Source organism: Hyperoodon ampullatus, assembly GCF_949752795.1.
Source record: "Hyperoodon ampullatus genome assembly, chromosome: 3".
In the NCBI taxonomy this organism is placed as follows: Eukaryota; Metazoa; Chordata; class Mammalia; order Artiodactyla; family Ziphiidae; genus Hyperoodon; species Hyperoodon ampullatus.
Genome location: NC_136916.1, coordinates 48,509,316 through 48,523,101, shown reverse-complemented (window position 1 = coordinate 48,523,101; position 13,786 = coordinate 48,509,316). Strand labels below are relative to the sequence as shown.

The 13,786-nt window shown below is 45.2% G+C and overlaps 1 protein-coding gene across 2 annotated transcripts in view; it reads left to right on the top strand.

The window, feature by feature from the left end:
* ALDH1A2 (aldehyde dehydrogenase 1 family member A2) overlaps positions 1-13,059 on the top strand; it is a gene marked incomplete at both ends in the record, with an annotated part of 96,204 nt that extends 83,145 nt beyond the window's left edge. For both annotated transcript variants that reach the window (XM_079699280.1, XM_079699279.1), the window contains 6 exons: positions 857-959; positions 2,622-2,806; positions 4,975-5,139; positions 5,823-5,980; positions 6,293-6,367; positions 12,987-13,059. In XM_079699280.1, coding sequence (XP_079555406.1) covers positions 857-959; positions 2,622-2,806; positions 4,975-5,139; positions 5,823-5,980; positions 6,293-6,367; positions 12,987-13,059 — 759 coding nt within the window. The remainder of the gene's footprint in view (positions 1-856; positions 960-2,621; positions 2,807-4,974; positions 5,140-5,822; positions 5,981-6,292; positions 6,368-12,986) is intronic.
* Positions 13,060-13,786: the final 727 nt, after the last annotated feature.

Genomic DNA, 13,786 nt, shown 5'->3' with positions numbered 1-13,786 from the left:
CAGAGCTGCCTGGTGGTACCACGGCCACCATCAGGTGGTGGATGTGGGACACCTGAAGGAGGGCATCCCCTTGGGCAAGGAAGCTCTTTTCAGCTGAGGTGACTCTGAAGGAGCTGACAGCATTCCTTGTCACTGAGGCAGTGCGTTCTACCTTGAAAGGGGGCTCTAGGTGCTGCATCCGTGTTTCCATCTTGACGCTTTCAATTTTATTAGCATTGTGAGTCTACACAATGGGAAATGCTTTCTTCAAACTCAGCCTCTACTTGCTTGGATTCTAGATAAATAGGCATTGCACAAATAAAGACAGATCCTCAGCTTTCTGGAATCCTTTTACTATAGCCCTAGGCAGAAGCAAAGGTATCACATCAGTATATATATTTGGACCATGTGATTAAAGTCATACCTGGCATTTTTGGAGGCACTTAAAGAGTTTGTTTTACGCTCATCATGTCTTTCAAGTGGAGCCAGTTGGCTTTTTTCTGGAGGCCAGAGTCCAAAGCTAAAAGCCACAATGCAGTGATGGAAAATCTCTAGTTACATTTTGCTTGCCAGTTGTCTTTTAGAGAAATCTTTCAGTGATTAAGATTCCAGGTTTAACTCCCTTTTCCTTGCTCCTTCCATCATGATACTAAAGCAGTCTTCCAACTCACTTCAGAACAGACATTAAACTGCATCCCAACTGACTTATATCTTGTGCACACAAGTTGACCACAGATTCGTTCCTGTGTATCCGGTGGGTGCTTTGCCCTGCAGGATCCATTACTGCTGTGTCCCACTGTTGCCCACAGCTGGCTCTGGCCACTGACGGTCTCAACTGCAAGGTGCACAAAACCTTTCTCCATTTCCCTTCTTTCAGGTTGGAAAGCTTATCCAAGAAGCAGCTGGAAGAAGTAATTTGAAACGAGTAACTCTGGAACTTGGAGGGAAAAGTCCCAATATTATTTTTGCAGATGCTGATTGTAAGTCAACCACAGATCTCTTACATGCCCTGGCACACTGGCCTGCGGTGCTCACTTTTATTATCTCCACTTTCAACAGGACACTAAGAAAAAGGTCTTTGAAGCTAAGTGGCATTCAAGGAGAAAAATCTAGACCCTTCCTTTTAAGGAGAAAATAATATTGGTAAAGACCACTTATCAGTTGACAATCAGATAGAGTTTGTTTTCTAGACATAATAAGCCATTTTGACTCTGTGTTGTTGTAAAATAGGGTAGAGGAGGTGAAGGCCTGGTTGGTATTGTATAGTGGAAAGAGCAGTGGTCTAAGCCTCTGAACACTGGAAATGTAACCTCTGCCTAGATTCAAGAAACCTGAAACGTCTCATATATGCCTGGTGGCTTTGTAGATCATTAAAAATTTTTAGTTCACTAGCTCTGCCAACGTTGTCCCAAACCCACACCCCCTTCTCTGTGTAGCCATCCCCACCCCTTTCTGTCGCCCCCATGGCTTTTAGTCAGGCTGACAACACACTATGGTCAGTTCGGTATGAATAGACCTAAATTGGAGGTGATTACACCTTGGCAGTAGGACTATACAGAGGCCTAGAGTTATAACCTAGAAACCTCATGTCTCCAGGCAAGATGCTCTCTAGTCCACTCTGCACGGGTGTGCTCCTCATGTTTGGAAAAACTTTCCAGGGAATGAAATTACAAAACCTCTTTCAGGCATCCTTTTTCTTCTTCACATCCTGCCAGACAGCACTGCTTCCTCAATTTCACTACTAGAGAGATCAGAGAACAGAAAGCAGATTGCCTGAATTTCAGCCCCAGCTTGGAATTTGCAAGGAGTTCAGCTTCAGCTTTATACTAGTTGTCAAGAGGATCAGAATTCTGTACCTAAATTCCTATTAAGGTGTAGGCACTCCACTGACAGTACATTGATTCCTTCAGTCAGTGAGTCATTTAGCAACTAGCAGACACCAGATTTATTAATACTATATTGAGTATTATTTAGTGTCTCTTATTTTCACATGAGATGAAAACAAGTTACCATATGCTACTATACAATTCCATGTAAATATAGAGGAAATTTAGCGTCTTCAAAGACGATCATTGCTGTTACAGTTTAATTTGCCAAAATACTAATTAAAAGTATAGCTGCAAGGTCCTATAGATTAGGGATTGCAAATTGGCAGTCTATAGGCCAAGTGCAAGGTATGGCTATGTTTACTTCTAAGTATTACACAAAATACTGATTTCCCTTTTTTCTTAAAACTGGAAATCTGGCAACCCTGGGCTATGTTTATGCATAGCAACAGCCAAATTTAGTACTTTCCTTCTGAGTCTCTGTCACATTGCTTTACTATTAACTGCCCAGCCCCTTTGGTTATTGGGGTTTGAGACTCCTGTTACAGATAACGTGGTCTAATCCCTCTTATTACAGAAGAAAGGGATTCCAAGAAGTGATGACGTCCAAGTTAACACAGCCAATAACATCAGGGTCTGGTTAGAACTAGAACCAAGTTGTGTTCTCAATCCAGTGCTTTTCACTGGGCTGCTCACGGTTCTGCTCTGTGGTGAGCATGACATTACACCTGGGACTTTGGGGAGGGAAGAGGGTTGGTCCCTTAGGCCCCTCCACAGGCAAAGCAGTGTTGAGAGCATGGCTGTTTCCTCTTGTAGTGGACTATGCCGTGGAGCAGGCTCACCAGGGTGTGTTCTTCAACCAAGGCCAGTGCTGCACTGCAGGATCTCGCATCTTTGTGGAGGAGTCCATCTATGAAGAGTTTGTGAGAAGAAGCGTGGAGCGGGCTAAGAGGCGCATAGTGGGCAGCCCCTTTGACCCCACCACCGAGCAGGGACCCCAGGTAGAGAAATCATAGACATGCCCGTTCTTTTCTTTTTTTTTAACATCTTTATTGGAGTATAATTGCTTTACAATGGTGTGTTAGTTTCTGCTGTATAACAAAGTGAATCAGCTATACATATACATATATCCCCATATCCCCTCCCTCTTGTGTCTCCCTCCCACCCTTCCTATCCCACCCCTCTAGGTGGTCACAAAGCACCGAGCTGATCTCCCTATGCTATGTGGCTGCTTCCCACTAGCTATCTGTTTTACATTTGGTAGTGTATATAAGTCCATGCCACTCTCTCACTTCGTCCCAGATTACCCTTCCCCCTCCCCGTGTCCCCAAGTCCATTCTCTACGTCTGCGTCTTTATTCCTGTCCTGCCCCTGGGTTCTTCAGAACCTTTTTTTTTTTTTAGATTCCATATATATGTGTTAGCATACCGTATTTGTTTTTCTCTTTCTGACTTACTTCACTCTGTATTACAGACTCTAGGTCCATCCACCTCACTACAAATAACTCAATTTCGTTTCTTTTTATGTCTGAGTAATATTCCATTGTATATATGTGCCACATCTTCTTTATCCATTCATCTGTCGATGGACACTTAGGTTGCTTCCATGTCCTGGACATGCCCTTTCTTTACTTAATCTCTGATGAACACAGAAACCAGACACTCTGGGGCTTCCCTGGTGGCGCAGTGGTTGAGAGTCCGCCTGCCGATGCAGGGGACACGGGTTCGTGCCCTGGTCCAGGAGGATCCCGCATGCCGCAGAGCGGCTGGGCCCGTGAGCCATGGCCGCTGAGCCTGCACGTCCGGAGCCTGTGCTCCACAGCGGGAGAGGCCACAGCAGTGAGAGGCCCGCGTACCGCAACAAAAAAAGAAAAAAAAAAAAAAGAAACCAGACACTCTGGTGGAACCCGACAAAGCATCATCGTCCTTTTTCTGCTGACTCCTTACTCTTCTTCCTCATCTGTCTTCATGGCTGGAAATGTAGCCAGTGAGGCATTGCTTGCTTACGTCTTGTGCTTCTCTTTCTGTTTCTAAATTTTATCCTTGAAAAACCAAGAGATTAGGATTGCCTTAAGGACATCTTGAACTTTGGGGGTAGGTTGGAGTCTCTCAGCTCCAAAAAAGGACCCAGGCATGGCAAGATGGATCTTGACTAGAACCCAGTCCCAGTCCTTAACTGCTGGATTCAAGACATCCCCACAGGTGCCACAGTCAAGGAGGGCAGTTATCTCTCATTCCCAGAAACCCATTTATACTTTTACCAGCTGCCAAGGATTCTCTCCACCAACCTGACCTACTCTGGGATGACCACTTGCAGTTTGTAATTGTGTAGGGAATGGAGAGCTGTCTGCTCTCTTCTGCCATATGGTTCTCTCTTACTCTGAATGCTTCATGCACTGTGGTGGATGAGGAAGGCCACAAAGGTCCCTGCCGGCTGCACTCTTGAGCTCTGCAGGTTCTCCATGGTCATCAAGGTATATTTCCAGTTGGAACTCTGGTTTTGAACTGAGAATTTTTAAAGGAATATGTAGACCATATCTCATCTGGATCACTAGAGCATGGGTTTTCCTGATAAGAAGCAACATCTCCTTAGTTTTGGGGCCATTTGAGAGAAGATTGAAGTTGTAACAGCAATTCAAACTCAGGTGAATGTAGGGTTTTTTTAATTTACCATAATAATTGAGGGATAAGTCTATAACTTGGGGGCTTGCGGGGGGCGAGAATGACCTTATTTTATGGACTAGGACGCTAGCTCTCACTCTTTAAACTTAATCCTTTCCTCTGATGGTGTAACAGTAGTTCCATAAAAATATACCCCAATATTCATTTGTTTATAAGGTTAATTTTTACTTATGTAAACAGTGAATAATCAATTAGCCAGTATCTCCATCATTTAGAAATATTGCTTAAATCTTGAACTGGTACTTATGATTTGGCAGTATCATCAGAGCAGTGCATTCACTGGAATTCTTGTTGTATTAGGTTGAACCATACAAAATTACCCTTTTTCATAGGTCAAAAATGGTTAATTAACAGCAGTTCCATATGATTTGACTAGGTATAATGAAGCTTTGGCCAAAAATCACAAATCAGAGAGATTCTTGAGCACATGCTTATTTCCATTTTCATAGAAGATTTTACTTGGAGTCATCAGGCACTTTCTTCTGTAGATTGATAAGAAACAGTACAACAGGATCCTGGAACTCATCCAGAGTGGTGTGGCCGAAGGCGCCAAGCTGGAGTGTGGAGGCAAAGGGCTGGGCCGAAAGGGGTTTTTCATCGAGCCCACGGTGTTTTCCAACGTCACTGACGACATGCGGATTGCCAAGGAGGAGGTATCACATAGATTTTAACAGCTGCCACATCTTCCTTGGGATGGTTTCCAGGGCATTTCTAGTAGACAATATTAGAGGTTTAGTTCTTTGTATTTTATATACATTGTACAATAGCAATAAACATGGCTATGAAAATCCCCAGTTTCAAGAAAGAAGTTAGACAAAGAGGCAAGCAAGCTAGATGGAGGCCAGGTGATGTGCTTTATGATCTCAATTGTTACTAGCCAACAGAACCATCGTAAAAGCCAATCACTGGTCTCAGTGATACACTGTCAACAGTTCAGTTCCCCCAAATATGGGTCATTAGGCTGTTAATCAGGAAATAGAAAGCACCCAAGCATCCTTACGCTTCTGCAGGAGAGGACCAGTTGCAGATCAGCCAACTCTTCAGAGCGGTAGTTCTCAGTTCTGGAGCAGTGCCTGGGGGATCATGGAGAACACAGCTTTAGAACACACTGTGGAATCAAGTGTTGCCAGGCAGGGTTGGGGGGCAGAGGAGTTAAACTCTAAGGGTAGACTTATGTAATCTTATTCTGGGAAAGTTTGGGATATTTTTACAGTTATGTTCTGCTAAACTTAAACATCATTTAAATGATGAAGGCAGAATAAACTTGCCTTGAAACATAGAAAACAGGTGAAAGGATGGCGAAGCAACCATATTGGGTCAACCTATTTTATTGCAGATCTTTGGCCCCGTTCAGGAAATTTTGAGGTTTAAGACCATGGATGAAGTTATTGAAAGAGCCAATAACTCAGACTTTGGACTTGTAGCAGCTGTCTTTACTAATGACATCAACAAGGCCCTCACGGTGTCTTCTGCAATGCAAGCTGGGACTGTTTGGTAAGACCAGAGTCAGTCTCGTTCTGGCCATAACACATTCCATGAGGGTGGGAGGGGGCTTGTAATTCTCCAGAGCCTGCGTGAAATAAAAGCATATGCTCTGGAAGGATGGGGGAGACTGAAGACTTCACCCTGAGAAGGAATACTTCCTATTGGCTAGATCAGGAAATCAAAGTAAATCTTAAATTATAAAATTTTCATGTGGGGAAAAAGGAATTAAAAAATAGAACTTACAAAAGAAATATCATGCCAGTGGGATTGTTTCTGTGTAAGCAGAATACACACTAACAGTACCATGTTTTCTTCTTTCAGGATCAATTGTTACAATGCCTTAAATGCCCAGAGTCCCTTTGGGGGATTCAAGATGTCTGGAAATGGGAGAGAAATGTAAGTGTCCAAAGTTGCTGGTGCCTGAAGAGAAACAGGGTTGCGAATAGCAGCATAGAGGGGCACTCACAGCATCAGTGAATTCTCTTACTCTCATCCATTCACTAAACAAACACTTGGTTGAAAACATAAATGTATAAGCAAAGCACACATTACAAAGATGAATAAAACACAATAATACCCTTACCTTAAGTGGGAATGGAGAAAAATTCATGTACCAATAATTCCATGTAATAGGTGCTATTATGCAAGTATGTCAAATATCTTGTTAAGTACAGAGGAAAAATCAATTAATTTTGCCTGATGAGGTCACAGAAGACTTCACAGAGGAAATAACATTTCAGTTTCTTAGGAGCAGGCATTCCAGGTAGAGGGAATAGCAAGAACAAAGGCATGAAGGCATAGCAAATACAGAATAGTCCGGACACAAAACAGAGTTCGGCATGTTTAAAACAGAGGTCACCAACTGCCCACCCAGGGACAAATCTGGCTTAGAGAAATGTTTTGGGTTTTTTTCCCTTATAACATTTAAAAACCTTTTTACCTGACATTCAAAATGAGGAGACTTTCCATAAAAATCTAGATTTCTTGCTTATTTTCATTCCCCCAAAGCAAAATTGCTGCAGCTGTGAGCTCTGCAGTTTTCCCTATTCCCCATCATGCCTGCTTCTGGGAACTGAATATTGGTTGTGTTAGTTTTACACATACCCGATTCACTCACTGTCACCTGCTCAGTGCCTATAGGATCTTTGAGTCTGGGGCTGCAGAGCCTAGGGCACAGGATGCATGGAGGAGACTTGCTGAAGATACAAGTGGAGAGGTTGCTTTAAACCCAATCTCAAAGGGTTTTTAAAGGGCATACTGTGAGAGCTGAGGGGATACCAGAGTTCTTACGGCCAACATCCTTGGTGTATAGAGGATGTTTTGGCAGAGATTACAGGAAGATGACCCATTACAAGGATTTTGCAATAACAATAATAGGTATTAATTAAATGCCTGCTCTGCATATGGCTTTATTCTGCCTTTTTACCTAACATTGTCTCATTTGCTTTTCACAGTGATTCTATGGGATAGATACATTTATCTTTATCTTACAGATGGTTCAGATGAAGAACTAAGTGTTGGAGTGGTTAAGTAGCTTGCCCAAGTCTCACAGCCAGTAAGTGGCAGATCTGAGCTTTGAACTTAAATTTTAGTGGCTTAGTTTCCGTGACCTCTGGCCAAGGAAGCATGGGAACCAGGTATAAGGACTCTTCCGGGTCAGAATCAGAGCTGGGCTGCCCTCTTGTGATGCTGAGGACCTGAAAAATGGGACTGTGGCAGAGGAAAACTAGAGGGATTGCATTTGCAACTTCATACATGAATGGATTTTTAGAATTGCTTTCAGAGAATGAATGGTAGCTAGGGTCTTTCTAAGCTGACATCTCCCCTCATCCCAAAAAACTTTCATTTTCCCTCATTTCGAAAGGAGCTAGATCCATGTTTTCTAAATCCTGTGACTCATAAGAGGAAACATCTTCCATGCCTGTTCCCTCTGGCATTACTGAATGCATACTTTTTTGAACAAATGCTTAGTTCACAATCAATCTGCTAAAAAGTATTGAGCACATACATACTTTGTGCAAAGCATGATGCTTGGTCTGTAGGGGAAGGTGCAGCTCATTAAATTACTTAAAATTTTGTTGGATAAATGAAATATGCAACATTGAAAGAATCAAAAGAATTCCAGAAAAGCCTGTGGAGTGGTAGAGGAATTCAGGGGTGATAGAGATCGTTGTGAGCTGGAGAAGTCCAGGGAACCTTTATATGTGATCTTTTATAGGGATTTGAATTGGCCTTTAAAGGAGAGGAACATTTGAGTAGATGAGGAGAGAGGAATAGTTTTTCATGGTTGGTGGGCAAAACAGGATAGCACTGGGGGAAGAGTTAGCAAAGGCATTGTGGGAGAAATAAGTGTGGTGTTTGGGGGGGAAGTGCAGTGAACCCATGACTAGCACAGGGGATTTACATCTTCAGATACTGTAGCTGCTAATCTCTAGTCCCGAGCCATTAAACCATGAAGTAGATATAGCTTTGAGGCTAAGAGCAGAGTTTCTAGCATCACACTGCACAGATATGTACACTGGCTCTACTGCTTAATACCTGTGCAGCCTTGGACAAACTATTTAATCTCACTGAGCCTCAGTTTCCTCATCTATAAAATGGGAATAATTATAGATAGTACTTACCCTACAGAGTTGCTGTTAGGATTAAATGTTAGAATCATGTATGCCAAACATCCATCCAGGTATCTGGCAAACCTTCAGAAAATGTGAGCTACTATCATCATTATAGATCAAGTAGATGACTGTTATGTAGGCAGTCCTTCTTTTTCTTAATAAATATATTAAGAAAGGGAGAAACTGCTCTTGCTTGAACCTTTGCTTCTGGCCTTCAGTACCTCCCACTTGCTTTATAGCCAGAACCCATACCCAGTCTGGATCCTATTTGCTAAGTTATTAGTATTCCTTCAGCTTTTATAAAGTCTTCATGTACTCTAAGTATCTCTTCTTAACTTGCACATGGCCTTAACTTTCTGCTTCCACTTTTGAAGATGCATTCAACTTCTTTCATTTCCTGCCCCTGTGTTTGTGCTCTCCCAGTCAATGAAATGTTGGGGCCATCGCCGGCTCTGGGAACGCTGCTCACATTGACTATTACAGATCATTAACAGGGTGTATCATGGGCATAAAATACACTTGAAATAAATAATTGCTGGTTGATGGTTTCTTATCTCAGGCTAGCCCTGGACTCTCATCACAGGCAAGCCTCCTACCAGGATAGGGGCTTGGGACATTGTTCAGGCGAAGTCTCTTCCTATCAGAAACATCGCCCTCGCCTAGAAAGAAGGTCCAAGAGACAGTTTGGCTGTGTCAGAACCACACAGAACAGTGGCCTTTCTCGACTCATCTCATGGGCACAGTAGTGATTTGGCCTTCCCAGTGCAGTTAAAAAATAATTAGGAAACAGTGCTCTTTGATGAGACTCACTTTGTCTTATCTAAATTATATGAGTCTTTGTTCCTGTTTGCCCCCAAAACATGTTTTCTCTTCCTTAAATGACCTGGAGTGGTAGGAAATGCTTCAGATAAAAAAACCTGCCCTGTCCTGGTTCCCCATTCTTCTTCTCATTTAATACAGTCCTGGAAACTCTGCTTAGCCTTCCACCTGGACAGAACTGTTTATCTCATGGCCTGCAGGCTCCATGCAGCTTTGGTCCCTGACATCTCCTTGCCCACCTCTAAGAGGAACAGAGAAGGGAAGTAGCACTTTCTGGAAACGAGCTCCAAGGAAGGCTGTTGGAGCCCCTGAGTGCTACCCCACAGAGAGCTGTGGAGAGGGCTGCCCTCTACAGGTTATCTGATGGGCTGGCCTCTAATTCCCAGAGTCAGAGACTTGGGCTGAGTTTCTCTCAGTTCTGGCTTGTCCAGCTAATTCCATCTATTTCAGCCTTCCCATCCTTTTCCGTCTCATTTAAGCTCTCCTGAGACAAGGGGTCATAGAGCCTAAGCTATAAAATATGTATCACAAACCTAGGGGATGGAAAGAAAGCTGTGAACCTCAGCATTTAAAAAACTAAGGACACACGCTTTGAAGATGAGAAGTATAGTTCGGATGCTCTGAGTCGGTGTGTGTGTGTGCACAGCATGTGTATGCACAGAAAGTCACCTGCAGGCTGGGAGAGGGGCTTTCTAACCCTGCCTATCTGGCGATCCACTCTCAGAGATTCTGATTTAGTAGATCTGGGCTAGGGCCCAGGACCTGCATTTTTAACAAGCTTCTGGAATGATTCTCGTGCAGGTGGTCTGGGGATGCTGCTCTGAGAAATGCTGCTGTAAGTCAAAGAAAAGGGCAGGGAAATATACACCCTAAGCAGAAATCTCTATTTGTTTTATGCGTGAGTCTGAGTGACTTCCTAAAATGGCTGGCTGAGAGACACCAAAATCTAACATCTTACCTTATCTTTACGTATGCCGAGTTTGGTTCATCTTTGGGAATATAACCTAGTCTGGCCAAGAAGCAGGAATACAGGCTTCTAAACGTGCTGTGCCCTGACACATGGCCCACCTGGAAAGGTGACTGTACAAAGAGATTGGGGCATGTCAATAACAATACGTCTGCCTTTTGTGCAGTAGTGGACTTCTTCCTTAACTATGGAACTATGTGCCACAGACTTTAACTGGATTGAGAAAAATTTAAGTAGATTTGAGAGGAAAACCCTGGAATGAGATGGCGAAATAGTTAAAGAATCTAAATGTCAGGGATTGGATTCAGAGACCTTACAGCAGTGTTGCTCAAAGAGTGGGTCCAATAGCCACCCATCTCGTGGTCTCCTGGGCTCCTCCCCAGACCTACTGGAGCAGAATCTTTGGTGGGGGATGGTCAGGAACCTACAGTTTAAGCAAGCTTCATGGGTCATATGTGTATATTAAGGTTCAGGAACTGATGTCAGAGAGACGACCGGGTGCCAAGAGGAGGGAGAGAGTCAGCTGGAGTCACACAGCCAGTTACTGCAGAGCCGAGTTGGCACTCCTGTCTGCCGGCCCCCACCCTCAGTGTTCCGCTCCACGCGCTGCCCTGAGACCTCTCATTGGCTTTCCTTGAGGCCTGGGCCCATGGGCAGTATTTCCTTTCATGGCAGATGTGAGTCCACTCCTCTATCTCGGAGCAGGCTGTGTGCCGGCCATGCAGCACATGGCCGCCTGGGACCCGAGAGAGGAGCACCTCCAGTCCAGCAGAATTTTCCGTTGCTTTGAGCACCCAGAGATGTGGGATCCGGCAGTCACACTTGAAAGCAAGGTTTCTAGCTCTGTAGACTTTCTTACATCTCTCACAACCTAGTTAGAGATCTGAGTGGGAGGAAAGTGGTTCAGGGTCTGCCCCAAGTGCGTGCACAAGCGAGGGAACAAGAAGGGAGTAGCCACACTTCAGACAGGAGGCAGATGATGTCCGTGATGAAGAGACACATGCACAGTTGCCCAAGGGCAGGAGAAAGTCCAGCGAGACCCAGAGCTGAGCTGGTAATAAAGAGACAGCCTGGACAGAGCCGGTGAGGGAGCCACGTACTGAGTGGGGCAATCCCAAGTTTATCCTTCCCATTCCTGCAAGCAGAATGGCCAGTGCAGACGAGAGAGCAGCATGCTGCCTGAGTCGCTGATGTTCTGGGGGCTGTGGGGGAGGAGGGGGGCGCGACCACTCAGGTGCCCTGGCGCTCAGAGGAGCTGCTGGCACAGCAAGGGCAGCTCTGTGTCGGGCCAGGGAAGCAGAATGAACCCTTTACAGCGGGTCTTCACTGTAAAGCCCAGTTGCAGTAACTTTGTACCTTTTATATAAGACTTTTTAAAAACGGCCTGTCTTAATCCTTTCTTATTCAAATATATCTCTAAGCGTTCTTTCATGTTTTCTTCTGGCAGAGATGGTCAGTCAGCAGGGTGGAACTGGGGAAGAGGGGCTAGGAAGAAGCCTGCCCCCCTTCCTCCCTCCCCCAGTTATCAGGTGCCTTCTTTCAGCCTGATGCTGTGGGCTGCACGCTAGGTTTGGGGGAGGACAGAAAGCAAGATCAGGAAGATGCAGGTTGGTGGGGGAGACAGAGACACTGGAGCAGCCCCCGCCCTCCCTCCTGGTATGACAGGACTGTGGTAGAGGTGGGTACAAGGTGCTCTAAACACAGAGGAGGAGGGGCACTCCTTCTGCTGAGAACTTGAGGAGAAGCTTCACAGAAGAGTGACTTTGAAAAGAAAAGAAGAAGAAAATGTCAAGTATTTTGCAGAAAAAAATTAAGAGAACATGCTTGATGTGACAATGAAATCGAGAAAAGAAAGAAAGGCAATTAAAGAGAGGTAGGAATAAGAAGGAACTAGAGAAGAGAAGTGAAGGAAAGGAGCACCGTAGCAGTGAGGCTTTTCCACGCGCCAGTGCCCTTCGAGCAGTGGTCGGAGGGGCTGTTTCTCCTGGGGCCGCCGAGGCAGGTGACCTGGCTCCCGCTCCCCCCTCTCAGGCCCGGCCACCTACAGGCCCTTCAGAGGCCGGGGCCGATTATCTGGTTTCTCCTGCACCCGGCCCAGCACGGTGCTGCCCCATAGTAACAGTGCAATAAACATTCGTTTGCCAGATGACAGAAATCCTTGGTCCCTGATCAAGGCCCCAGAGGGTGCCACAAGCCAGGAGGAGAAGTGGCCGAGGGCAAGTCTTGGGAGACAGCTGACTCACACTTCCCAATTCCTTTCCCGTCAGTTGTTTTGATTTCCTCTTTCCCCTGACTCTGTGGAGGCCGCAGATGGTATTTGTTCAGGGTTCTGTCTTTAAGGCATTGCGTGTGATCTGTACTCTTCCGTGGTGGGCCTTTGGGTATTGTTGCTGCTTACTAAACCAAAGGACCAGTGAGAAGGAATGTAGAACATCAAGCCGAGAGGACCCTCGTGGTTTTCTTTCAGGTAAAGTGGACTGGGTCTCTAGGAGAGCCATTAGAGCACAGGCACATCCTGGGTGGCCAGTGGTTGGAACAGGGTTTTTGAAGAGGAAAGCCCATGTTGGGCTGCCTGGGCCTCTGGTACCTGATACAGCCCGTTTCTGTTTTTCAGGGGAGAACTTGGTTTGCGAGAGTACTCCGAAGTTAAGACTGTGACAGTAAAGATCCCTCAGAAGAACTCTTAAGATGGCCAAGAAGGAAGGTGAAGGCCAGCCTGCACGACTCTCCCCCTCTGCTTTCCCTGTGGGGCCCAGCTCTCAGGAATCCAAACTTGATACTCAGTCCTTACTTAACGATTTGAATGACAGCAGGTAGGCCAGGCCATTCGCTGCGTAAAGAAAGCAAACCACTTGGGCGTGGTTTCTTGGCACCCTGTGAGGGATCACCTTAACAATACCAAATATTGGGGAAAGTGGGATAAAGGCACGAGGAGTAGCTGTGGGGCATACCCAGTATTTCTTTCTGGGGTGAGGGGCTGAATGAGGGAGCTGTATTATTTGATGCCTTCTGTCACAAAGGACTTTGCTTCTGAGCAAAGGTAGCCTTTCCATTGTCTTCATTTCCTCCTTCCAGGCTCTCCCTGCTCAGGCACCCCTCCCGCTCCTCCAAGGAGATCTCAGCTGAGCTCATCTGGGGCAGATGTTTGGGCCGGGAACAATTTTCCAAGGTTTTGCAGCCAAATTACCGTTTCATGTCATCCATTTCTTCAAAGCAAAACATGAAATGGTTTTAGTTAGAGCCAGACCAGACTGAAAATGCCAGGAGCTGGTACTCTGCAGATGTACTAAGGAGAAAGAACTTGGGATATTCCTGACCCAGTCTGGCTTTCTTACATCTATATATAATATGAGTGAAAGATCAGGAGATGGAGCTCCAGAGATCACTATGTGTAGTTCACAGCCTCGGAGCTCA